General features: G+C 38.1%; 1 protein-coding gene across 1 annotated transcript in view; it reads left to right on the top strand.

The window, feature by feature from the left end:
• The window catches only part of ITPR2 (inositol 1,4,5-trisphosphate receptor type 2), a 594,002-nt gene that overhangs the window by 480,597 nt on the left and 87,310 nt on the right, over nucleotides 1-26,095 (top strand). The window contains exons 50-52 of the mRNA XM_040234592.1: nucleotides 6,519-6,683; nucleotides 9,917-10,112; nucleotides 14,575-14,667. Coding sequence (XP_040090526.1) covers nucleotides 6,519-6,683; nucleotides 9,917-10,112; nucleotides 14,575-14,667 — 454 coding nt within the window. The remainder of the gene's footprint in view (nucleotides 1-6,518; nucleotides 6,684-9,916; nucleotides 10,113-14,574; nucleotides 14,668-26,095) is intronic.

The raw sequence follows: 26,095 nt of genomic DNA, 5'->3' as shown, positions 1-26,095 counted from the left end.
GCAGAGTTTGTCACATTCATAGATATAATCCTGTCCACCTCAATACTTGCCCCATTTTACTTTAATACCTAGCACTTAAATATTCAAAAATGGTTTACATGAACTCAACTTGTACTTTTTGTGCTTTGAAAATAAGCTAATTTTGCAATATTTCCAGCAGGTGAGTTAAGGAATCCTCATGGCTTTGTCTGATTTTTTCTAAGCCTATTACTACTTCCAGCTTATTATTTTTTCTTTAAAATATACAGTGACTATTGAACCCTATTATTTGAAGAAGCAAATAATATACGTAAACTAATAACTGATTCTCAATAAGACATTAATCCAAGTGAGAAAATTCAAATTTGATGAGTGAAATAATAGCTAGACAGAGTTAGACCCAAAATAACAGCATATATTGGGTCTCCAATAGAGGATTTATGTTCTTGTCATCCAGAAGCTTCAAGAATATATAAAGAAATAAGGAATAACATTTTAAAGTCTATTGGGAAAACTGAAAACATTGGGAGTATTCTCCCCCTCGGGAGACAGGATAAAAAGATAACTTCTGCCTAGTTTGGTGAAAATAGTTCCACCATAAGAAATGACTATTTGTTTGACTGACAAGTTTTATACTTTTAATTTCTTTGTGAGAAGAAATCTACCTGGAGATAAAACTTTCTTATTAACTTTGTCAATCTGTCGGTACTCTAAAATGTTCAGAGCATAAAACACTTATTTGCACAACCTCTAAATAATGCATTATTATCTGCCTATCTAGAGCATGTTGACTGAAAAAGAAGTAATCAGCTTTCATTTGGGACAAATTAAATGGAATATTGTAATTTTGATATGATAAATATTGATAGAGTTTTTATCTATAGTTTTAATATTATACAGTTACATAGAAATGTTTTAGTGAATATCATTTATCTTAACATTTAATGTACAGGATCATTACAGAACTATCTATGGTTTACCATTTCCTAGGAGGTAGGGGGAAAAAGAAAACAAATCAATTGTGTTTATACCTTAGATTTTAACATATTTAGTAACTTAATTTGCACTTAAAACATTGCATTGTATAACAAGTGGAACTATAATTACTAAAAATTATAGGTATCAGAAATAGGAAAAAAGTCTACCTGAGAGTCAAGACTTAGTGAGAATCAGAATTTCAGACCTTAGGCAAATAGCATGCCTCCGAATTTCATTCTTTTCATCAGTAAAATGGGTTGTTGGGAAGATCAGTTCGGGAGATTAGTGTGAAGATTTAAAAAAGAACAGCAGCAGTAATAATGATAAAACAGCAATGAAGGCTCGTGTTTACTAGGTACCTAATATGTGAAGTAGGATTTAATTGTAGAACGTTGCTGTCATCATCCTTAAAGTGTTTGTGTTTTGCTTCGCAGGAACTTGTTTGTTTCTGAGTCAGTGTCTTTCACAGTTTGAAGCAAATACAGAAAGTTCCTTTTTTGGAAAAGGAATCAAGTGGGAGGAAAAGCCTCAATCTGTGTTCTGAGTACTTCATATTATCAGTTTCTGCTTATTATGATGCTTCATCTTTCCTAGGTTCTAAAAATTGAAGTTTATTTAGTTTGCAGATAGCTTCTCTTGTCTTGTCATAGGGGTTAGTTATCTCAATAGTTGAGATGCTTAAAAAATTCAAATGTTTTTCTCTGTTATAAAAGCCTATCTTATAACCCAATACAGTTTTCTTCCCACCCTCTGCATTACAATTTTAGCTATGGGTACTGGAAATTAACATTAGTTTGGCAAATATAAACACTGTTTAACAATTTGGGATCACTTAATATTTTTTCATACCATTAAACTTATTTGTAAATCTCATTTTAGTAATGATAATATTTCCAGTTGTATGGATATCATATAATTTATTTAACCATCCCATTAATTCTTACTATTCATATTTTTTTAGATTTTTATCATAAATAATGATACAGTATATATCTATGAAAGATGTTTTCTGAGTCAAAACTTTCCTATTCTCTTCATTTCTCTCTCTCTCTCACACACACATACACACACACACTCACACTCTCTGTGTGTTTTTCTTGTAATATACTCACTGAGGCACCTACTTCTGATATTCAGTTGCAGAGACAGACTGCTCCAGTGCTGGGAGAATACTATTAATAGCATGTGTTGAATTTAGTAAGAGACACTACTGTTTATACCCTTGTTTACTGTACTGTTTTGTTGACAATTTAAAAGTTTTCTTGGGTGATTTTGACTACATAACAATTTTGCCTTAGGCTTTGACAACTGGGGAACCTTATCCTGCCCATGTAACATCATTGAAATGGAAATTTTTGAATCAAATAATCTCATTTTTAGTTAGAAAGTTGATGGTTGATGAATATATGGTAATATAGTTAAACTATAGTTCAAGACAATAAGTGTAGTTTTGCTTTTCAATAAAGCAATCTTCTTTTACTATAATTTATTCCTAGGATATAAATAGGAACAATGTAAGATGGGGGTGGAATTACCGATCAGGAATACACAGTCAAATAACAAATAGGGTAATATAAAGGCAGCTGGAAATTTCTGGGATCACATAAAATAGCAAAATTTAAAGAACATCACTTTGAATTCTAGAGCTATGAGGCACCTTCAGGCTTATTCCCTTCTAGTCATTTCATTTTAGAAATGAGTATATACACATCCTATAGACACCAGGAGGATTAACCAAAGTAATTAATGACAGAGACTGGAAGATGGCCCAATTTCTAAGCCAGGGTCTTTCCACTATACTGTGCTGTTAAAAGTTTTGCAAAGACATATCAATTACATGTAATGTGTCTGTGAAACTATTGCTATACTGTATAATTAATTTACTTAGTTAAAATTAATGAACTTATTTTAGTGTACATTAATTAACAAATGAGCATTAATTTTACTGTTGTAGAAGACATTCATAAATCATTTGGATGGTGTGCCACTTTTAAAAAGGCTGTACAGAGAACTTACATTACTACTCCTTCTCTCCCTCACCCACCACTTTTTCCTCCCAATCTTCACATAATTTACCATATTCTTAATTAAAAATATTGTTGTTGTTATTCAGTCACTAAGTTGTGTCTGACTCTTTGTGACCCCATAGACTGCAGCACGCTAGGCTTCCCTGTCATTCACTATCTCCTGGAGTTTGTTCAAACTCATGTCCATTGAGTTGGTGATGCCATCCAACCATCTCATCCTCTGTCACCCCCTTCTCCTCCTGCCCCCAATCTTTCCCAGCATCAGGGTCTTTTCCAGTGAATCAGCTCTTCACATCAGGTAGCCAAATTACTGGAGCTTCAGCTTCAGCATCAGTCCTTCCAATGAAAAATGTTGGGTTAGCTAAAAAGTTTTGTTTGGGTTTTTCCGTAAGATCTTACAGAAAAACCCAAACAAAACTTTTTAGTCAACCCAATATATCAAGGGCAGCTTTGAAGAATAGAGAACAAAAAAAATACGTGGGATAGTTATGATCATTTATATTGGTATTTGTGTGCTGACTGAAAGGTCCTTTCAACAGCAGTTCAGAAGAGGATGACCTTTTTAAAATTAATTTTTATTGGAGTATAGTTGCTCTGCAGAGTTGTATTAGTTTCTGCTGTACGCAAAGTGAATCAGCTATGTGTTCACATATATGCCCCCTTTTTTGTATTTCCTTCCCATTTGGGTCACTGAAGGTTGAGCTATACAGCAGGTCCTCGTTAGTTACCTGTTTCATGCATAGTGTCCATCGTGTATACACGGCAGTCCCAGTCTCCCAATTCATCCCTCTCCCCCTTTCCCTCCTTGGTATCCATATGTTTGTTCTCTATATCTGTGTTTCTGGTTTGCAAATAAGATCATCTATACCATGCTTCCGGACAAGGCAATGGCACCCCACTCCAGTTCTCTTGCCTAGAAAATCCCATGGACGGAGGAGCCTGGGAGGCTGCAGTCCATGGGGTCGCTAAGAGTCGGGCACGACTGAGCGACTTCACTTTCGCTTTTCACTTTCATGCATTGGAAAAGGAAATGGCAACCCACTCCAGTGTTCTTGCCTGGAGAATCCCAGGGACAGGGGAGCCTGGTGGGCTGCCGTCTGTGGGGTCGCACAGAGTCGGACATGACCGGAGCGACTTAGCAGCAGCAGCAGCATACCATTCTTCTAGATTCCACATATATATGTTAACATACAATGTTTGTTTTTCTAAGGATGGCCTTTTAACCACCTTGCCCAGTTCCCACACTCCCCATTTATTGTTGCCCACATGGACCCCTGCCATAGAAGCAATGATTGCCTACCTAATGGTATTAACAAATGAAGGACTAGTTAGACAGTGTCCAACAAGTCATGACTTGAAGAAGGAGAATGTTTCCGTAACTTCTTTATTTTTGTGAATATTCCCAGCTTTCATGAAAAATGCTCAATAAGATTAGTTCACAAATTTCAAGGTCATGGGCAAGAAAAACCAGTGTTCAAGTTCTTTCCTACCCAAATCGTTTATATTTGCACTTATTTCTTCATGGTATGAACTCTTAAAAAGACCTCAAATTCCTTGTTTCTATTCTGTCCAGAAATAGGTGGCTGTCACTACCAGTATCAGTTCCATCAAGAGAACAGGAGCATATCCATCAACATCAAACTTTAGGTCAAAGTTCAGGAGAATTAACTTGAAACCAATAAGGCTAATCTTTATTTTTCATGCAAAAATGGCAGAGGCCCTTTCAGGCAGAAGTGTGTCCTTGCTTTTGCATCATTTGAGAAGTGAAATATATTGCTCTTTTTGAGAACTTGAATTCAGTATATCCCTTTTACTTAGTATAAAGGATGTGTACATAGTTTTTGTGCCTGACTTTTTATGACTCAGTTTAAAGACACAATATATAAATAATTTGTCTGCAGCATATCATTCATCCTTCTGAAAAGTCATAATTTAAATCTTTAATTTCATTTTTATTGAACTTCTTATTTCTGTTTCATATTAACGATTTGGGTGAATGAATTAAACTTGCTCTTGGATAGTAAGCATAAAGACATCCATTAATACTGTAGCTATATTTAATAGTAATGTCAAGATATGATGATGTAACACCAGTAAAGTAAAACTTCATTTGACACTATTCAGGTTGTTAGCAAGATGATAAAAGTGATAAAGTTGATTGTTGAGAGGATATTTAATTAACATGGAGCAAACTTAGGAAAGGTTTGAAACTTTTACTTGCCATGCTGTTGATTTGGTTTGGTTAATTTCACAGGGTGCAATGATAAGCCTTTTATCATTTTATCTGTATTGATTTGGACTTCAGAAAGTTGAAGGGATGGTTTTTCAACTTCTCAAATTTTACTTCTGTCCAAAATGTTATTTATTCTCCTTCTATGTTATTCAAATCATTCCATAAGACAATTTCTTTCATATACATTGAGAAATTTATGATGTTGCAAAGAGCAAGCTATCTTCCTAAAGTTAGGTCTGGACACATAAAGACAAATATGGTGCCGTTAGAAAATCTTTAAGGACTCAGGAAATGATCTGAAAGAACTAACTGAAATTTTGAAACCTGTAATTCTTTCCTTGATAACTAAATGGAAAAATTAGTCTTTCCATTGATAAATAATGCAGTGATTCTAGAACCAAAGAGATGGCACTAAGTTTATGATAGCTGTGTTCTTTGGAAATCATTGCATGGGTCATTGTTATTGCCCCAAAACCTCAATATAAATTTCTGTATTCTAAAATTATGCCACAGAAGGCAATCTTAAATGTAGTTTTAACTTAAATATTCTACATGATACAAAGCATAATAAACACTCCAAAATGCTTACTGAACAATTACCATACATACAGCTTAGAAGATACATGCAAGTATTATATTTATTTTAATACATGTAGATAAATATATTTATTTTTTATGAATGCAGAGTAAATTTTGAAAAATAATTTTTAAATGCTTACTTGTTTAAAATAATATTCAGTGGAGAAAAGCCAAGATAAAAAAATCCAGGACAAATCTCTGGTTGCTTTCTGAAAATGTATTTTTCTGTTTCATTTACAGTATGATTAAAACATTGCATGTATTACTTTTAATATGGAAGATATAATAAGTACTATTTCAATAGTCATGGTACTAAGGACTTCATATGCGTTATGAATTACTTAATTCTTTGAAGAGTTCTCTGAGGTGGGAATTCCTTTATTCTAATTTTTGAGAAGAAACAACCAAGGCCTACGGTTGCATGGCCTGGATCATATAATAGTAGTGGGAAAGCTAGGATTTAAATTCAGGTCTGTCTTGATTGCAGAGCTGGGTCTCTTAATCACTCTTGCTCCCTTTTCCTGGAATTTCAGAGAATACAGGGTTTGTCTGTCTGGTGTTTACATGTAGATTTGTAAGCAGTGTTGAAAAATTGCAAAATGAGAAATCATCAAAGAAAACCACAGACTTTGCAAATAATAGGTTTTGTCAATGACCTGCTGTTTTTGTGAGCTTCACCAGTATGAATAAGACAATAAAATCAAATCTTTTCCTCCCTTTAGCTTTGTAATAAAATAGTGTTTCTGGTGAGTTTTGTTGGAAATCGTGGTACGTTCACCCGAGGCTACCGAGCGGTCATTCTGGATATGGCCTTTCTCTACCACGTGGCGTATGTCCTGGTTTGCATGCTGGGCCTCTTTGTCCATGAATTCTTCTATAGCTTCCTGGTGAGTACATCTCTATGTGGACAGTCACTGCTGAGAAACATACACAATACTGCTGCTTCTTATACTTCTCTCTTTGATTTTTTTAAGCAGAGTCTGGCATTGAGGACAAATTACATTATTTTTAGACTTGCCTGGGAAAATCATGCACTATTATTATTTTTAGTCTTTTTCTCTGAGATACTACATAGGTGGTGCAATTCTTTATGTATTCTGTGAGGCCTAGCTCTTGACCCAGGCTTCGTGTAGCGGGATGCTTTGGGTTTTAGCCACATCATATTAGCTTAGAGATTCTTGAGCAAGAAAAGGGATTTATTTTCTTGATACTGAACTCATTGTATTTATTTATAATCCCAAGTATTTTGTATATCTTTAGAATGGCATATAAATAAACTGAGAGGGAAAGCCCACAGTCAGCAAAAAGACAATGAGTTGTTTTAAGGACAGTCTTATAGTTTCAGATTTAACATGGCGTTGTTGTTAAACTTATTTACACATATCTATTCATTGGATAGACTTGCAGATTTCTTCTAAAGTTGTATTTTGGTTTTGTTTCTTGTTGATTATCAGTTTTCCTTCCTATGTATATGCTCTCTAGCCATAAGCCACGAGAAGAGTCGATACAAGTATATGATAATGTTTTGAACCGTAGAGCATTACCAGGTTAGCATCATGATGCCATAAGCACAAATTCTTTATATCTTTACCTCACAACTGATGTGCAGAGGAGAGCACTACCCAGTAAAATAATTCCTAAAGAACAAGCTGAAGATCTAAAAACATTATCTTGACTGGTTTGCTTAGATCATGAGAGGCAAATCCATAGTCTTCTGCTGCCCTGTTATCCAGAACAGCCACATTCTGGATAAGAGGCTGCATTTTCATTTACCCTAAAGCAATGGAAAGAGCCACAGTGAAGATTGGATTTGTCCCTTATCAACATAAGGATACAAAACTATATTCTAGGCAGTTAAGTTAGATTAGTATTCAGCAATCAAAAGTAGATTTTTTTTTCTGATCCAGGGATGCAAATGAATATCTTCTTTGCTCTGATTCACCATAAAACTTCCATTAAAAAAAATCTGCCTATGATATTTAATAGACAAGTTATATCATGTATTATGTATGATATAATAGGTTATACCCAGAACCTTTCCCTGACTGTAATATGTAAAATTTATGACAGTGTTTTTATAAAAAAAAACACCTCCCTATTTATAAAATGGATAGGTTTAGTATGAGAGACTAATAATATCAAGACCCATTAAAGAAATAATATGAAAAACATGTGAAATGATGTATGTAACTCTGCATTATTGAAGGAAAGGTTTTTGACAAAATAAAGGTATATTTGAATTATTATATGAGTTATTAATAGTAATGTTACTTTTAATTTGTGTTAGTCTTATTTTCTATTTGCATTTTCCTCATCTTTCATCTTTCAAATTGTACAACACTGATGCTAATTTGTCTTCATTGGGTTGATTATAAAAGGATATATTTCATTTTCATGTTTAGAGTACTAGAAGGACGTTTTATTGAATATAATGCTAAAATAGTATTTCAATGTATTTTAAAATATTTTTATATTTAAAAAATATATGAATATGCACTCTCAGTTATGTCCACAAATACCCAGGCACCCTTTAACCAGTAATAAAAACCACACTGTAGATTTTTCTTACAGAAATAAACAGAAGGAACCATTCATCTGTCTAATGTTAATACCTTTGCCTTCTCAAACTTCTGACTCCATACATATGGAATGGGGCCCCAAAATATATATTTTTTAGCAAGCATCCCATCGGCTTCTGAAAACTAAAAACTTCAGAAACTATCCAGAAATGAACTAGATATTTTGCCAGACCTTTTCTTCCAGCCACTGTTCGTTCAACTGAGGAGAAATCTCCTTTCTGTCAACTAAATGTTTAATAAGTTAAATAAGCCGGGTCCATAATTTGGAAGCTGAATCAGCATTGCTTAATTTGTCTTTATGGAAGAATATGGACTTTATTTCTAAATGTTGTAGCTCCCTCCTGAGATAAACAGCAAAATAGTTAAACATATGTTTTTATATTTGACCATCATAAAATATCAGTGTCTTAAGGTGAGCAAACAAGTTAATATCTTTACAGCAATTATTTGCACAGCTTCAATTAAATTGGTAAATAACCATATAAGCCTCAGTACTTAGAAAAACAGTGTACAAAGCCCGGGTGTTTCTGAAAGGATGAGTGACACTGATAATTTAAACCAGTTCAGAAATTCTAATCATTGCCCACAGATAGTAGAAGACAAACCCAATTATTCCAGTTTTAAAAATGCTATTCATTTCTATACTGCTAGTAATGCCTTCTTTAAAGGCATTTATTGCTTTTAACCAGCTTTTGATAATAAAACAGATAATTTCTGATGTTTAATTTCAACATTATAATGTAACAATAAATAAAATTTTCCTTAATGTTGACAACAGATAGCAAACACATACCTAAGTTCTTAATTAGAGCATAGATTTTCTACTACTAAATGCAAAATTGATAGTAACCTATTAGAAGAAATGAATTAGCACTGTGTATTATACTTGTTTCCACAAGTACATACTAAAGTAATAGATTTTGCTCTCATTCTACCTGTTTAACTAAGAAAGATGTTTACATTTCTCAAATATTTTTAAATTGCATACTTTTTCTATTAATATTATAGTGGGATCATAAAATTGAATTCTTGTCATCTCACCTCTAATCTCTTAATTAAACAATACATTGAATGAATCTGTCAATTATTCATCACTTAGGTGAACATAATTCAGCATTTTCACATTAGCTATTTTACTTATTCCAGAGGCAACTGCAGCATATCAGAAAGATTAAAAATAGGGAATAAGCAGCTAAGTTGATTACATATAATATTATAATTCTAAATTCAAATTTGAATTTTCTGTGCTATTTCCATGTCTTAAAAAAGTTGATATTTTGTTGGGTAGGAAATCAATAGATGCACATTATATATTGTGTTAGAGTTATCCTTATTGAAAAGCAGTTTATTAATACATTCCAACTAGAGAAGAAATACCTATCTCGGTTCATTTTTAGGGCCTTATTTATGTTGTTATTCTCTCATGGATAAACTAAAATGGCTGCATTTGTATTTGTGATTACCCTTGTATTTATTCACTTGTTGCTTCATTGCATTTTTTCCCCTGCCTTTGTTTTCTTTTCTTTTCTTTTTTCCTGCAGCTTTTTGATTTGGTTTATAGAGAAGAGACTCTGCTCAATGTCATAAAAAGTGTCACACGGAACGGCCGATCCATTATCCTAACTGCGGTTCTTGCCCTCATCCTTGTCTACCTGTTTTCCATTATTGGGTTCCTTTTTCTGAAGGATGACTTCACTATGGAGGTGGATAGGCTGAAAAACAGAACTCCCATCACAGGTAATGCAGTTAATATCCTTACAAAACTTGCAGGTTTGATCCCTGGGTTGTGATGATCCCTGGAGAAAGAAATGGCAACCAACTCCACCCTTCTTGCCTAGGAAACCCCATGGACAGAGGATCCTGGTGGGCTGCAGTCCATGGGATGGCAAAGAGGTGGACATAGTGACTGATCAAGCACAGCTTGTACATAGCTTGTTAAGAGGATCACAGATAAACACGAATGGAGGCAATGCTTTCTTTCATTGCTTTGAAAACATTTTCTTATTCACTAAGAGCTCATGCGTGTGAAATACCCATTGGCTATATGTTAGCTGACAGTGTGTACTATTTAGGAAAATCTTTGTACAAGAAGCATCACATAAGCTCAGTCTCGGTACAGAAGTTTCAACAGTTGTTGACCATACTCCAAGAGACAGTTGACAATTTCAATTCAGGGTAACTGCTTTGAGATTCTTTTCCTTCTTTCCTCCTCTTTTTCCCATTGTGGGCTATCTCTCCCAAGAATATCCAGCATCTTTTACAACCATTACTTCAGACATTTTTCTCACAGTACATTATATTACACTTGAATAATTGGAAAGTATAAATGCTCAAAGTATTGTCATTAATTCTGTCAGAATTAAGACTGTCCATGAGTCTGTGGCTGTCAGAATTTCTGTGTGATATTTATTTTTGTTGTCTGACTGGTTAGCCATGCCCCATTTATACTCACTGTGATTCTTGAGATGTGAGGGGTGATTCTTTCTGTCTTACTTTGGATTTTTTATTTATCATGTTCCCTAAAGATTTCTTTTTTCCCTTTTGCCTACATTTGTTGTTTTGGTTAAATTTTATTCTTACTCTCATTTCACTCTCCTGTTTTGCTAGATGGATGTCATAGTTACTGCACTTTGCTAACAGTTTCTCTGGGTGATTCCACTGCCTGTGGATTGCAGGGAAAGGAAGCCACAAAATGACACTTTCTTTCTTCAAACCATCAAATTTAAAAACAGGATTTAACTAGTGGTGCTTTTAAAATATAGCATAATTAAATGGCATTTAAATCTATTAGAGTCTAAGTGATCAAAGCGTAGAATAGAAACATCATATACATAAGTTGAAAGTTATTAAACTTGAGACTGAATTTCAGACCTAGGTAGTAGTCTTTGTTCACAGCCACATCGTACATTTTCTGTTATGACCTTTATTGTTCTTCCTTAAATGTTTCTTTATCCAGAGATTTACAGGTATAAATATTTATAAGAAAAGCTCATTTGTACAAATACACCCAAAACTCCACTTGTACTAAACTGTGAATTCCTATTCTCAAAAATCTTTGTCTAAGTATTTACTAGACTTAATCATATTGATTTATTCAATACAGAGTAAGTCTGACCCTTGAGTGAAGTCATTCAGTTGTGTCCGACTCTTTGTGACCCCGTGGACTGTAGCCCACCAGGCTCCTCTGTCCATGGGATTTTCCAGGCAAGAATACTGGAGTGGGTTGCCATTTCCTTCTCCAGGGGATCTTCCCAACCCAGGGATCGAACCCAGGTCTCCCGCATTGCAGGCAGATGCTTTAACCTCTGAGCTACCAGGGAAGTCCAGGAAGCCTAACTCTTGGGCATCATAATTTCTGAATGCAAATGTATATAGTCATTATTGTTTTATGAATCTTGTAGTAAATAATTTTACTTGTGTTGTTTTAAAAGTAGGTTAGTGTCATTATGTTATGGATATATTTTCCTTAGAAATATTTTATTTTAAAAGTCTTTTCATTTTTTTTACAAAATAAGTAGCACTGAAACTAAAATGTCAAGATCGTCACTAAAAATATTTATGCGTTTATATGAAAATTGTTCAATAAAGCATTTATAAATGCTGTGTAAATCTAGCACTCACAACCAGCTAACAAAGTTAAACTTTTGATTCTTCAAAGACTGAGAGCTTTTTATTTCATAGAGAGTGTACGTATGTGATACCATTTCCTTGGAAAATCACTCATATTTACGTTGTTGCTGTTCATTATTCAGTCACTCTGTCATGTTCAACTCTTTGTGACCCCATAGACTGCAGCACGCCAGGCTTCCCTGTCCTTCACCAACTCCCAAAGTTTGCTCAAAATCATGTCCATTGAGTTGGTGATGACATCCAACCATCTTATCCTCTGTCCCCCACTTCTCCTCCTGCCCGCAATCTTTCCCAGCACCAGGGTCTTTTCCAATGAGTCAGTTCTTCACATTAGGTGGCCAAAGTATTGGAGCTTTGGCTTAATTTCTAATTTTATATATTATGGCTGTTGATACATAGCATAAAGTTTATCCTTTCAGTTATTGAACACTATTTTCTCCCAGCGCTGAGTGAAATTATCAAAGATACACATCTGGAGAGCAAGTGAAATTGGGAGGATATAAATAGCCCTTCAACGAATGTGAAGAGTCAGGGAGCAAAGAGGAGGTTGAGCTTCTAGCGTGAATGACAGGAGCATCCCAGGCATGTGGGAGAACAGGGGGCTGATAATTTGCCAGTGGCCTTGGGAATTCAGCTCAGTGCAGATCCCACCTTTGGCACCAGGAGAATCTGACTCTGTAGATGCAGGAAGCTCCATCTGACAGTGGTCAGGGGAATCCATGTGTTAGATGAGCCCAAGGACTTGGAGAGAAGGTGGTGTTGCCCAGTGGAGGGTCCAGAGTCTCCCCTGCTATCCTTCTTGCCCCTTCTCAGCGCTGGCCTCCTATTTCTCACCCTCCTTTCCTCTTCCCAGAAAACTGTAGAAACTTCCCAGATGGCTTCAGATGGCATCCTCTCTTCTGCCAGTCCATGTCGTTCATCCCAACCATGGCTCTGGTTCTGTGTCTCATGGGTTCAGAACCTTGCTGGATCCTGGGCTGGCTGTGGAATGCTTTGTTTAAAATCCTTAGCCTGGAAGCTCTGCCTCGTCTGTGCCTTTGCTGTGCCCTTTTTCATACTGCTTGTTCCCGGAATTGCAACCTTTTCTCTCTACCTGTGTAAATCCTGTCTCCTCGAGATGGATCTTTTTCTGAAAAGCTCTGTATTTTCCTTTCTAGAATTCCCTTCTCCCTCTCCTGAGGTACTCCTTCACTTCACCTGTACTGCACTTCCTTTATTCAGCTATAACTATGTCTGTACGTCTCTGTGTCCCTAATGGATTGTGGGTTCTTCAAGGCCCTAACTCTGAGCCCTCAGAGCCTAGCACAAAGTGAGTAAATATTTACTAATTTAAGGGAATGGCTATAAGGGACACTCGGGAACCTCACCGCTCTTTCTCTGACCACCTGACTCACACTACACCCGTGATATACCCACCAAGCTGCCCCAGTCAGGGTGCGGGGAGAGACGGAGGTGAAATCGGTCCCCTCCTTCCTCGTGGACCCCAGCTCTCTCATCTCCAGGGCTTGTGTCGGCGGCACCCCCAGGCCTAGGCCCTCTCCTCATCACATGTCCGAACTCCAGCCACCATTCTCCATTTGCACCCTCTCCTCATTAAACAACCAGGCTAACCTTGGGGGGGGTGCTGCCCTGACATGCACTTGAATATTTTTTCAGTGTATAAAAACGAACAGATGGAAGAGGAAATGGCAGCCCACTCCAGTATTCTCACCTGGAAAATCCCCTGGATAGAGGAGCCTGGCAGGCTACAGTCCATGGGGTCACAAAGAGTTAGACACAACTCAGTGGTTAAACAACCAAGAAGACAATAAATGAAATGTGCTTAAAGGGGGCGGTGGGGAAAGAAGCAAACCAAATCCTCTCCCTGTATCTTCTGGGCTTTCCTTGATGGCTTCATGTAATAAATGGGTTTGAGAGGAATGAGCCTATTCACTTTGTTACTAACAACAAACTATGTGAAACTTTTTTATGTGGAGAAGAAGGTTGCTATTTTCTGGTACATCTGGGCCAGGGAGGTAGGTGGTAAGCCGGCAAGCAGATGGAACCTTGGGGACTAAGGAAGAAAAGGAAGATCCTAAAGGGGATCTGGCGGATGATTCTCGCTTCCTTGAGATGCTTTAGGCCCTGTGCCCAGGAGCCCACATGTTACTGTTAGAGCTGCCACCTCCAGCCATGGGCATCAGTGGCTGAGAGCTCATGGGGTGCTAACAACCCTGGGGAACCGTGTTGCCGGCATTTCCAAGCCACAGCCCTGAATGCATTTGGCCATGGGAAACTTGTCATACAGGGTGGTTAGCACCTGCAGAATTATTAATACTTTATCTCAGCCACTTTAAAAAGATAGAAAAGGCTTTTAGTGGGGTGGCCCATGAACCTATTCTCTATGTATAAAATTGCTTCAGTAGGCAAAGCTGTATTCAGAGTTCCACACTAACTTAACCAAAAACTTTAGGAAGGCAGCTAATTTGGAGTAATAGTGCCTTTTATGTGTGTGCCTTTGTAATTGTCTGCTCACTTCTTGTCACTTGTATATTCATCTCTTTACCATGTCTCTGTTGTGTGTTCTCAGGTAGCAATGCAGTTCCTACGATGACTTTAACTTCAATCCTGAGTACATGTGAAAAGGACAACTGCTCACCTACAATACCAGCTTCAAATACAGGTTTGTAAAAGGGGCTCCAGCACAGCACGAACTCAATGATTCTGAAGTTATGTTTAGTTGATTAAAATTATTACACCTTAAGGCTTCCCTGATGGCTCAGTTGATAAAGAATCCACCTGCAATGCAGGAGACCAGGGTTCAGTCCCAGGGTTGGGAAGATCTCCTGGAGTTAGAAAGTTGCTCTGAAAATCTCATGGTGAGTTGAAATAGAATGGAGGGTAAAAGAACCTAAAAGTTTCAAACTAGAGAAAGGATTCTCATATCCAACATTTTGTATTCTCACCGTGTTCTTTATATCATTTCTAATCATGAGAATTTTTCAGATTTACTCTATGGTACATACTGCTAAAAATGCTGTTACTAGATTGCAAAACCATACTGCACTAAGCAAGTCCCTTTCCACTGTATAGCCTTTCACTAAGAGTGTCTTACCTTTAACAAAAGAATCCATCCATTAACAAAGAATGGAAAAGCATGGGTTTAGAACTCAAAAGGCTTGGTTATAATTCCTGACCTGTTGCTTTCTAGATTTAGGTCTTGGATATGTTATGTAAATTTCCTAGACTTTGTTCAGATGGCTTGTCCCTAAAGAGAGGAAGGAAGAAAGGGAGGCAGGCAGGGAGATCAGGAGGTAATAGATAGATGGATAGATAGATAGGGCTTACGATATTTTCTTGCCTGCAAAGGAACAAATGTAACCATACATACAAACTTTTTTTTAAACTCTACATTGTCCTCTTAGGATGTGGCAGGAATTTGGAAACTAGGGCATATGTGAAATTTAATGAATTGTAGAAGGAATTAGTGATCTATTTCCAGAAGCAGCAGAGATTTAGGAAGTGTTTAGCTATTTCAAGAGTTCTATATATAAAAAAGGAATGGATTTAATCTCTGTGATATCTACAAAAGGCAAAATTGGACTCAGAGAAAGTGAGGGAAGCAAGAGTTAAGCACAGCATAAGGATGGATTTCCTCACTTCCATCCAGAAGGACATTGTTTAGTCATAACAATAGAGGATTTTTCCCCAAGTTGCTTCTTACCATATGATGTCAGACTATTGCTTGAAGCCCAACAAAAACGAACAATCCCTTCTACTAAATGTTTCATTCTCTATGACCTAAAGAGTGAGTTAAATATATTCATATGTTCCACTGTGCTTCGAAGGTGGCTCAGTCGTAAAGAATCCACCTGCCAGTGCAGGAGATACAGGAAATGCAGGTTTGATCCCTGGGATGTGAAGATCCCCTGAAGGAGGGCAGGTCCCTGGGTTGGGAAGATCCCCTGGAGGAAAGCATGGCAACTCTCTCTAGTATTCATGCCTGGAAAATCCCATGAACACAGAAGCCTGGTGGGCTACAGTCCATGGTGTCGTAAAGTCAGACACGGCTGAGCAAGCACGCACGCGTGTGTTCCATTCCCATGTGCCAGCAGCTCTAGGCACTGTGAGCAGAGACCACTCAGACTTCTTTTCTCCCTGACCTCCTGGGTACCCAGTTCAGGCCTATAAACCACAAACCAGTTTGTTCCCTCCTTGTGTAGCTTTACTGTGCTCTGCAGTTCCTGAAATCCCATTACATGCCTCCTCAGGCCTGTACACCTCCAGTTTCTTCATTCTTGCCTATGTATTATGGCCATGACTCTTCGTGTAACACTCCAAGGCACAAGGTTGAATGGGGTGATCATTTTCAGAATGGTGCAATTTGCAGTCACACCACACTCTTGACCCATATTTGACTGACTCTCAGTTAAAATGCCATTCTTCAGTGGTTCAGCTATCAAGCCATAAATGCCTATTCTGTAGTCATGTAATTGGGAGTTTGGGATTTCAAGTATAAAACCATGCATTTATATATTTCTGCCAACCCATAGCCCCAGGCTGTCCCAGTTTTTCCTGTGAATAGAGGAGGGGCGTCTTGACCAGATGGTCTCTAGGTTTCAGGTCCCTTCCAGTGCTCACGTGCCATGAGCTCATGGTGTCCTAATGAATCCTGATTCTGTTAAGCAGTATATTCTTTCTCTCTCGTGTCATCATCAAGTCTGATAAGCTCTAGAACAGAGGTTAGCAAACTTGGCCCATGGGAAAATCTGAGAAAAAAACATGTCAAATGTCACTTGTTTCTGTACAGCTCTTGGGCTAAGAATGTTTGCAACTGAATTCATTGACTTTATTTATAGTCCCAAATATTGTTATGTGTCTTTAGAATGGCATATAAATAAAATAAGAGGGAAAGTCAACTCAGCAAAAAGAGAATGAGCTTTTTTAAGGGCAGTCTTAAAGTTTCATATTTAATGTGTAGCTTTTGTTAAACTTATTTACATTAAAGGTTTTTTTTTTTTCCTTTAAAGAAAAAGATGCATTGGAGACTATATGTAACCCACAAGGCCTAAAATATTTGTCTTGTGACTCTTAACAGAATAAATTTTGTCAACCTCTAGAAGATTTTCACAAAAGGTGCTAGAAATGTTACATGGAGACAATGCTAAGAACAGAGTCCTCGGCATGCAGCCACTGAAAACATACTTTCAGATTGCTGTAGGCATGTTTTGTGCATTATTTACCCACAAAGAAATCTGTCTTAAATAAACTACCATTTAGCCCATGTTCCTCTATGTTTTTAAAAAAAGTATGACATGAGGCTATTTCTTAATGCCTCCTTGCCAAAGCCTGGATACGTTAAATCTGCCAGTATTCTCAATTTGAGGTTAGTCAGAACCCATACTGTCTTCTCTTGATCCTGACTCCTTCCCACACTATCCTTTAAATGACATCTCTTATCTGGGGGAATCAGCATTAATCTTATTTGTCATAGTTTGCAGAGTTTATCATAATATCAAGTTCAGGTCTATAGATGTTTCTCTTCTCTTGCCATTATCCATGATTCAAAAAATCACAGACAGCTATTTCAAAGATGTAGACCTAGTTTAAGTAGCTGGCTAAATTTAAATCGCTCTTAGGATCTTTTAGCCACCTTGAACATCAATTTATTGTCTTAAGTACTTGTTACGTCTTCAATTTATCATTCTTTCTCCTTAACCAAATATGAAAACAAGTATGTTAAAAAATTTACTTTCTTGTTAGCAAAAATATTTTAACAACATGATCTCAAGTAGAGTAACCCTATTCCTGCCTCATTACTGTTGTTCAGTTGCCAAGTCGTGTCCAGCTCTTTGTGACCTCATGGACTGCAGCACGCCACATCTCTCCATCCCTCACCGTTTCTCAGAGTTTGCCCAAGTTCATGTCCATAGACTCAGTGATGCCATCCAACCATTTCATCCTCTGTTGCCCTCTTCTCCTTCTGCCTTCAATCTTTCCCAGCATCAGGGTCTTTTCCAACGATTGGGCTGTTTGCATCAGATAGCCTAATTACTAGAGCTTCAGCTTCAGTATCAGTCCTTCCAGTGAGTATTCAAGGTTAATTCCCTTTATGAAAAGGAAAAAAACAATTATTTCCTTTTTTAAAAAACAAATATACTGCAACAGTGGTTTGATTTTAAGAGGAAAATATTGGTTTGTCAGTAAACCAACAAAGAAACTGGTGTTCCTCCTGCCAGAGTTTGTAAAGGGGGCTGACCCAGCACAGCAGCTGAGCGTCAGTGGTGCTTATCCACCACTCCGCGTCCAGAAGCTCTAAGGTGCAGTGTTAGAGCCGTGGAAGCCCACTCTCCAAGAACGAGGTCCTCCAGGTCACACAGGTGTGCACACATCCCAGGATGTGGCTGTCCAGCTCTATGCGAGCCTGCGGGTTTTAGGCTTTGTACAGCCCCCCGGTCTTGTTGTAGGTGCTCAGCCAGGTATTCCGGCGTCATTGTTCCACATATTCTCACTGATTGTGATACTTTGACCCTAACATTTAACACAATGAAGTGGTTTTGTAAATTAGAAATTAAGCCAAATCAGTACAGATCCTCAGTGATGACAGTGATATATTCATAATTATGAAAACCTTGTATATTCGTTCATTTCTTCATACAACAATATTTGTTGAGCCTTTGTTATGGGCCAGCCATCATGTTGGGTATTCAGGACAGTGTTGAATAACATTATGGAAGTTATACAATAGTGAGGGCAGCAAAGTTGCAAAATATGAAACTATGATATGGTGCTATGATAGGTAATCACAAGATAGCCTGGCTGCCGACAATTAGAGAAGCCCTTCTGAGGAGGGATTATTTACACTGAGATTTGGAGAATAAAAGGGGGCCAGTCAGGCCAAGAGGAAGAAAAAGCCATCTAGACACAGGGAACTGCATAAATGAAGGCCTTGAGGCATGTTCAAGGATAGAAAAATGCTCCTAACTATCCTCATATTATAGGCAGAAACATTGAAGGACAGAGCCGTTCAATAAGATCACAGCTAGTAAATCAATTTAGATCTCTGATTCAAGGCCTATGTTCCAACCTTCTAAATTTTATCACCTCCTAATTAACGGACTAATTTCTACAAATGATTTATTTCCTAGCCAAAATTTAGAGATTGTTATAATTCTGCCTACCATTGTTATAATTCTGCCTACCATATTGCCTTTCCCCCAAGAGTGCTTAGATAGATTTTCTTTATGCATATAGTCTTCTGAGGCAATCTCTTAAGAAATAAATCTTCTCTCTTATGTGTTTATCAACTGGAGTTAATGCTCTCGCCTGTCCCCCTGGCCTGAGGATGCTTGGCAAGGTCTGGAGACATTTCCGGTGGCCATGACTCTGGGAAGAGTCCTACTGGCATTTAGAGGGTAGGGGCTAGGGATGCTACTAAATATCCTGCAATACACAAGACAGTCCCCACAGCAAAGACTTGTCCAGCCCCACACGCCCACGCACAGTGGTAAACAAGCCATCCGCCAGTACGGAAGATGCAGGAGAAGCGGGTTCGATCCCTGGGTCAGGAAGATCCTCTAGAAGAGGAAATGGCAACCCAATCCAGTATTCTTTCTTGCCTGGAAAATTCCATGGACAGAGGAGCCTGATGGCTCCAATCCATGGGGTCGCAAAGAGTTGGGCACAACCTGAACACAGCACAAATGTCAATAGTATTAAGACTGAGAAACCCTGTTCTGTCCTAAAGCCTGTTTGGATGGTTTATATTATAGCCCTGAATGCACATGAATAAAAGATTTCCCACAATACCTCTATAACCCATCACTTTTACCTACTACATTATACAGAGAACAGAACTTCCTTTTTCCCTATGGACAAATGGGGACAGTTCTTCCAGGCATAGCACCCCAGGGGCAGAGTCTCCATTTTTTTAGGCTGGACCTGAGCTAGAAGTTGTGGGGAAAGCTGGGTATGATTTTGCAAGGGAAGCTGCCAGAGTAGGGAGGAAAGAATCCTGCAGGGATTTCAGCGCTGGAGGTGTGATAGAGAGTTTGGTGGGAGATAGAGTTGGTGGCCATAGCTGTTCATCATTAGGGATCATTCCTAAATGAGTATTAAAAGCTACAGGAAAGCCTGTATTAATTTCCTTTTCCTTCTGTGGCCTTTTTACATTTTATTGAAAATGGATTTGATCTTGGAGCCCTGGCCACCTTGAAATTTTGGCCACATGTGTTTAACTGCCAAAGTAGAATGAAAGCTAGAACCTGGGGTTTGTTGTGCAGCATGTGTCGCTTAGATTTAAAAATAGCTTTGCTATGGGTAAGACCAGGATAAATTTTAATTTGCAAGCCCTAGTGTGCATTTGTGAAGGTTTTGGTTTGTCACCTAGTGGACAGCAGGTCCACATTACAAAAGACCCAGACACACACAGTAGCATGATAACAAGCCTCGCGGGGAGTGGGAGGCTGAGCTGCCAACTCCTGAGGAAGCTCCATGAATGTGGGTAGGGTCATTGTCCCAGAGGCAGCAAATTCTCATGGCAGCTGGCAACCAACTGTGGTTGAATAAAGAAACAAAAAAACTTTTATTTGCTGCAGACCTCTCTGACTTCCTGGACAAAAAATATTCTCTTTAAAAAAAACTGATTTTCAAAAAAAGTAAGACTTTTTGAGGCAAGAGCTGGATATGACTGGACATGTACGTATGCATATTATATACATAATATGCGTGTGTGGGTGTTAAAGCCTCTTCAGTAATGTCCAACTCTGTGCAACCTATGGACTGTAGCCTGTCAGTCCCCTCTGTCCATGAAATTTTCCAGGCAAGAATACAGGAGTGGGCTGCCATGCTCTCCTCCAGGGAGTCTTCCTGACCTAGGAAACGAACTCACATCTCCTGCAGCTCCCGCACTGCAGGCAGATTCCTTACTCCTGAGCCACCAAGGAAGCCCTGTATGTGATATATATTGCAGTTATTTTCTAAGTTCAAATCATTTGAATAGACAGGAAGAAGAGGAAGTTAACAGATGTCCAACATCTATGAGTTATTCACATTGAATGTATTCTGGTATTTTACTGTAATAAAAAAGATTGATGAATAGCAGAAACCAGTCAGTCTTTATATTGCTCTACATTTTGTCTTCCTACTGGATGTCCCTGGTTCCTACTGGGCTTCCCTGGTGGCTCAGAGGTTAAAGCGTCTGCCTCCAATGCGGGAGACCGGGGTTCGATCCTTGGGTCGGGAAGATCCCCTGGAGAAGGAAATGGTAACCCACTCCAGTACTCTTGCCTGGAGAATCCCATCGACGGAGAAGCCTGGTAGGCTACAATCCATGGGGTCGCAAAGAGTCAGACACGACTGAGCCACTTCACTGGGTGTCCAATGTTTTCAATTTTTTTTCCCCTAATAGTTTTTTTAAATCAGCAATTCCATATTGAGTTGATTGTGATTAAAGTTCAAGGCCAACACACAAGAAGCTCTCAACTGTACTCATAGTTTCAAATGTATCTCAATGACAATCTGTTACTTTCTAAGAAACCATAAAATAGAAATAACTTAATTGTTACAGCAGAAAAATGGCATTAGTAAACACTCTTATTCATGCATGTCCAATATTTAAAAAATTTACAGACTAACACCTCAGATTAGGGGAATTATTTCAGAGTCAATAGGATATATTTTTTTTTTCTTTTCTCATATGAAACATTCCTATTAGGAATTTTAAAAAATCCTTCCTGATACTACTAAACTGAAAATGAGTATAATTTAACCTCATATTGTTCAAGTACAGAATTTGTTGATTGTATTAAAACTATAGCTTTGTATGAGATTTGACAGCCATCTATCAATAAGAATGCTAATTATGATACCTAGAATTTATTACACCCTAAATACATGCCAAGCAGTATTCTAAGTTACTTACATGGATATACTTAGTTCTTAAAACGTATCCACATGAAAGTCTATTTCCATTAAGTTTTCCTTTTTGCATGGAAACAACTATGTCCTCTCACTTCTTTTAGAACCATCTCTGTTTTTCTTCAGTCCCCCTTTGCCAGCACAAGTTCAATCATTGTTCTTATAACTGAAATCTTTTCCTTATTACCATCTATTCTCTTTTTTCTTATAAACACTTTTGGGTCTTAATTGAACCTTCTTTAGCATCCGCTTATCCCCCCCCCCCAGAACTAATATCCTATTAACTCTTTCCTTTCAGTACCAACTTTTTCTCTAAAAACAATTGATGTATACTCTCTCCTTCTATTTCTGAATCAACGGTCTTCTCTTCCACTATTTGCCATCTTCCTATCATTTCCTGATGACCTAATTTTAAATCCAGTGACCTTTTCTTCTTTCTCATTGCCTTTGATCCTTGTGTAATTTTGATGTTTTTGTTACTCTCTTCATCTTTAAATTATTGTCTTCCTTAATTTTGAATCACAGTACACTCCTAGCTCTCTTGTCCTCTCTAGCCTTTTAAAATGTTTTCTCATTTTCATATCCCATAAACAAAGATCATCTTAGATTCTTCCCTTGTCTTCATTAAAACACAAGCATCCAATTCCTCCTTCCAAAGCTTCTGTTTCTGTGTTTAATGAGACCAACCTTTCCCAAGTGACCACTGGCTGGAAGCTTCAGTCTGATACTTAACGTTGCCATCTCCTTCCTATCAAATCCCTCTAGTTCCTGTTCTTTCATCCTTTTTATTCTCACAACCATTACTCTAATTCAGACTCATAGCACTTCATGCCTGAATCATTGCAACTGCCTCCTAAGTGGTCTTCCTACATCTAGTCATTCTCTCCTCTTCAGTTCACCCACTATATCACTGCTGAGACCACTTGTCAGAAATCACTGCGTTGAATATTTTCTCCCCTACCCCAGCTTAAGATCTCCACAATCCTCCATTGCCTGCCAGCTAAAATCCAAACTCCTTAGAGCTTTTCGGAGAGCTCCCAGTTTATCTCCAGCCATATCTTACACTCCTCTACATAACTGCTATTCATCTTTCAGCAATTTTTTTTTTAACTCTGGGGCTCTCTGTCCATGCCTTGTGAAATGCCAATCTCTTGCTGTCTGACTCTGTTGAATAGTCAAGGCAAACTCAGTATCTGCATTAATTAGAAGGGCTCCCCTCTCATTATCCTTATTATTAAAAGTTCTCTCTCTGTTTTGATCTCTTTGTGCCACTCTTATGGCTTTTATCATGTGTTAATTTGTGTGGTTATTTAAGTTCATGTTTTATCTCATACTATTTTGCCAACTAGATGGTAAATCACCTTTCTTCTGTATGAAATTCTCCAGTGCCTCCTCATAGCTTCCTGGATAAAGTTTAAACTCTTCACCTGGATGTATGATTCTTGCAATAATCTGGCCCCTATCTCCTTCTCTTCTTACAGCTCCCATATTCATCTGTATATCCCAAAGGCCCAGCCATTCCTGGTCTACTATGTTTTTTGGGGGGTGGACTGCACTAGCAGCATGTTAATCTTAATTCTGCAATCAGGAATCGAAACCACCACCCTTGCATTGACCGTACGGAGTCTTAACCACTGAACCACTAGGGAAGTCCCAAAGCCTAGCCATCCCAATCCGTGTGTCATTCTACAAACACTTCAGATACTTTTATGCCTGTTTGCCTTTGCTCATCCCATTTTATGTGCCTGGTATGTCTTTACTCATCTTATTGGCGAAGGATGCCCCTCTTTCAGTAGTCAACCCAGATGCCACCTTCTTTAGGATGCTGTCCCTGACGCCCCAGCCCATGAGATGCATATCTATCCTGCTTCCTTGGTACCCATGCCTTGCCTTTGTTCATATGCTGACCTGTGTTTCCTAGAGGACCATGAGTTTCCTGGGGGTTGCAGCACTTTCATCTTCTCATCTTTCCAGTACCTAGCCCAGGGTCTCTTGATGAAGTGAAATGAGACAGGCTTGGCATGGGGAAAGCCAGCTGGTTATGTAGGTAAGTCTCCACCAGGTGGCATGTACTTAGGTGAATTCACCATGACTCAGGGCCTGGCTCTCAGTCTGAATGCCTGGGAACTTGGCTTAACAAATCGTGACTAGATCCATCTCATAAAGGTAGAAACTTCCTATCCACACTCACAGAGGCTGCTGTGTGAAACCAGCACTAGTTATGGAGTGAGTGGACTGGGCTTTTGCTGGCATTGACCCTGACCTGGGCACTCTGCCTTTGTTTGCATGTCACACAGGAAGCCAGTTCTCCTCATGTGTTGGCGGCCAATCTATGTTACTTCACAATGGCTAATCACGTGAGTTGCGTGTGGCTTGTACTGGCTCGCCTCCTAAAGAACAAACAACCTCACTTCTCAATTATTGGGGAGAAATGGGCACACTTCCCTGTAGCTTCTGTGAACTGATTAGCCCACATGTAATAAGTCTTTAGTAAACACTGGTGTTATATGATCAGGCAGTCGCTGGTTAGATAAACAAGTGCCACTAGATAGAAGATTATTTGAAAGTCTCACCTTGGCAAAGTAGCATAAGACATCCTGCCCATGATGGCATTGCTCGAAAACCATATTACTCTTCAAAATTTCCTTTACCTCTTTTACATGTTTCTGTTTTCTTCACATGCTTCTTGCCATCACCACCACCAGGTACTGGGGCCTAACCAAGCACTTTGCACACTGAGCTTTCTCTCTGTCTTCTCTGCCTTGCTTGTCTCTTCTGCTGCCCTGATGGCTGTCACCACAAGCTTCCCCTCCTCCACATCTCCAAAAACAGTTTCATTTCTTCTACTTTCTAAGTCAGAATGTGCCTTGATGCTCACCTCTGAGGTTCATGGTCCAGTGCAGGCTCTGCCAGTATCTGCAATGCCGTATTTGGTGCTTGCCCATATCTGACTTCCGCCCTTCTCTCAAGGTTGTATGTTCTGCTTTTTTAATTTTTATTTATTTTTTTTGCTGTTCAAAGCAAATTTATTTATTGTTCCTAATCAACACTATTAATAAATCTGGGATTCTGTATGTTATAGATTTTTCTTAACCACTAGATAGGTCAGAATTAGAATAAATGGTGAGCAGTGGGGTATGAAAACATTTGATTTTCAAGGGAGTCATATTTTTCCATCAGTTCCACTTCACAATATTTTACTGTGTATTTTTCCCCTCATCTTTCTGATTTTGAATTTCACTGTATAACTGATTTAAAAAAAAACAAATGAACTGGTATTCCACTATGGAGAACAGTATGGAGGTTCCTTAAAAAACTAGGAATAAAACTATCATATGACCCAGCAATCCTGCTACTGGGCATATACCCTGAGATGTATGTTTTAGAAAGAAACAACTCTGAGTAAAGGGAAAATACCAGACCCCCCATCCATGTGATATTAAAGTCAGCTTACAAGAAGAAAACTAGCCTTTTCATAAGAAAGTACTTCTTTTCCCTTTGGTAGTGGTGATTTTTACACTCATACCATAACATGCAGACTGGCTACACAATTCCAAAGTTCAGCACCACTATGGTTTTTTAATCTAACGAGAAAAATACATTTCTTCTCACTTCTCAATTTAGGATATCTTGATTCTAATTTCCAGCTTGGTGTGAACTTTTTATTATTTTAAGTGACTGAGAGATTACTACCAATTTTAGTAATTTTATCTTAAAAAAAAAAAAAACTAGAAATTTTTCTGTCACATAGTAATTATTTTCCTTTCTCTATTTGTCCCTAAATATTTTCACATATGGAGGTGGACTTGGCAATCCACTCCCATATTCATGCCTGAAGAATACCATGGACAGAGGAGTCTGGCGGGCTATGGTCTCCATAGAGTCACAAAGAGTCAGACACGTCTGAAGTGACTTAGCATGCACATGTTCACATAAACACATTCACATAAAATAAATTATTCACATGAAACAAATTGTTCACATAAATGCATTGTAGCACTGTGCTAGTCATTCAGAAAGTGTAGTCACTTACCAAAGAAATGAAATAATATCTGCCCTCAACTTGTAAGCATTTACTATGGGTATGCCAATCTCTGTGCAAAGTCTTTTACATACCTTAAATAAAATCCTGAAACAACCCTCCAAAAGGTTTAATCCTTAAACAGATTTCCCCATTTTACAGATGAGTACAT

The sequence above is a fragment of the Oryx dammah genome, unplaced genomic scaffold (genome assembly GCF_014754425.2).
Source record: "Oryx dammah isolate SB20612 unplaced genomic scaffold, SCBI_Odam_1.1 HiC_scaffold_29, whole genome shotgun sequence".
NCBI classification, from domain to species: domain Eukaryota; kingdom Metazoa; phylum Chordata; class Mammalia; order Artiodactyla; family Bovidae; genus Oryx; species Oryx dammah.
The sequence above is the reverse complement of the archived record's forward strand: the minus strand, read 5'-3'. Positions and strand labels throughout refer to the sequence as shown.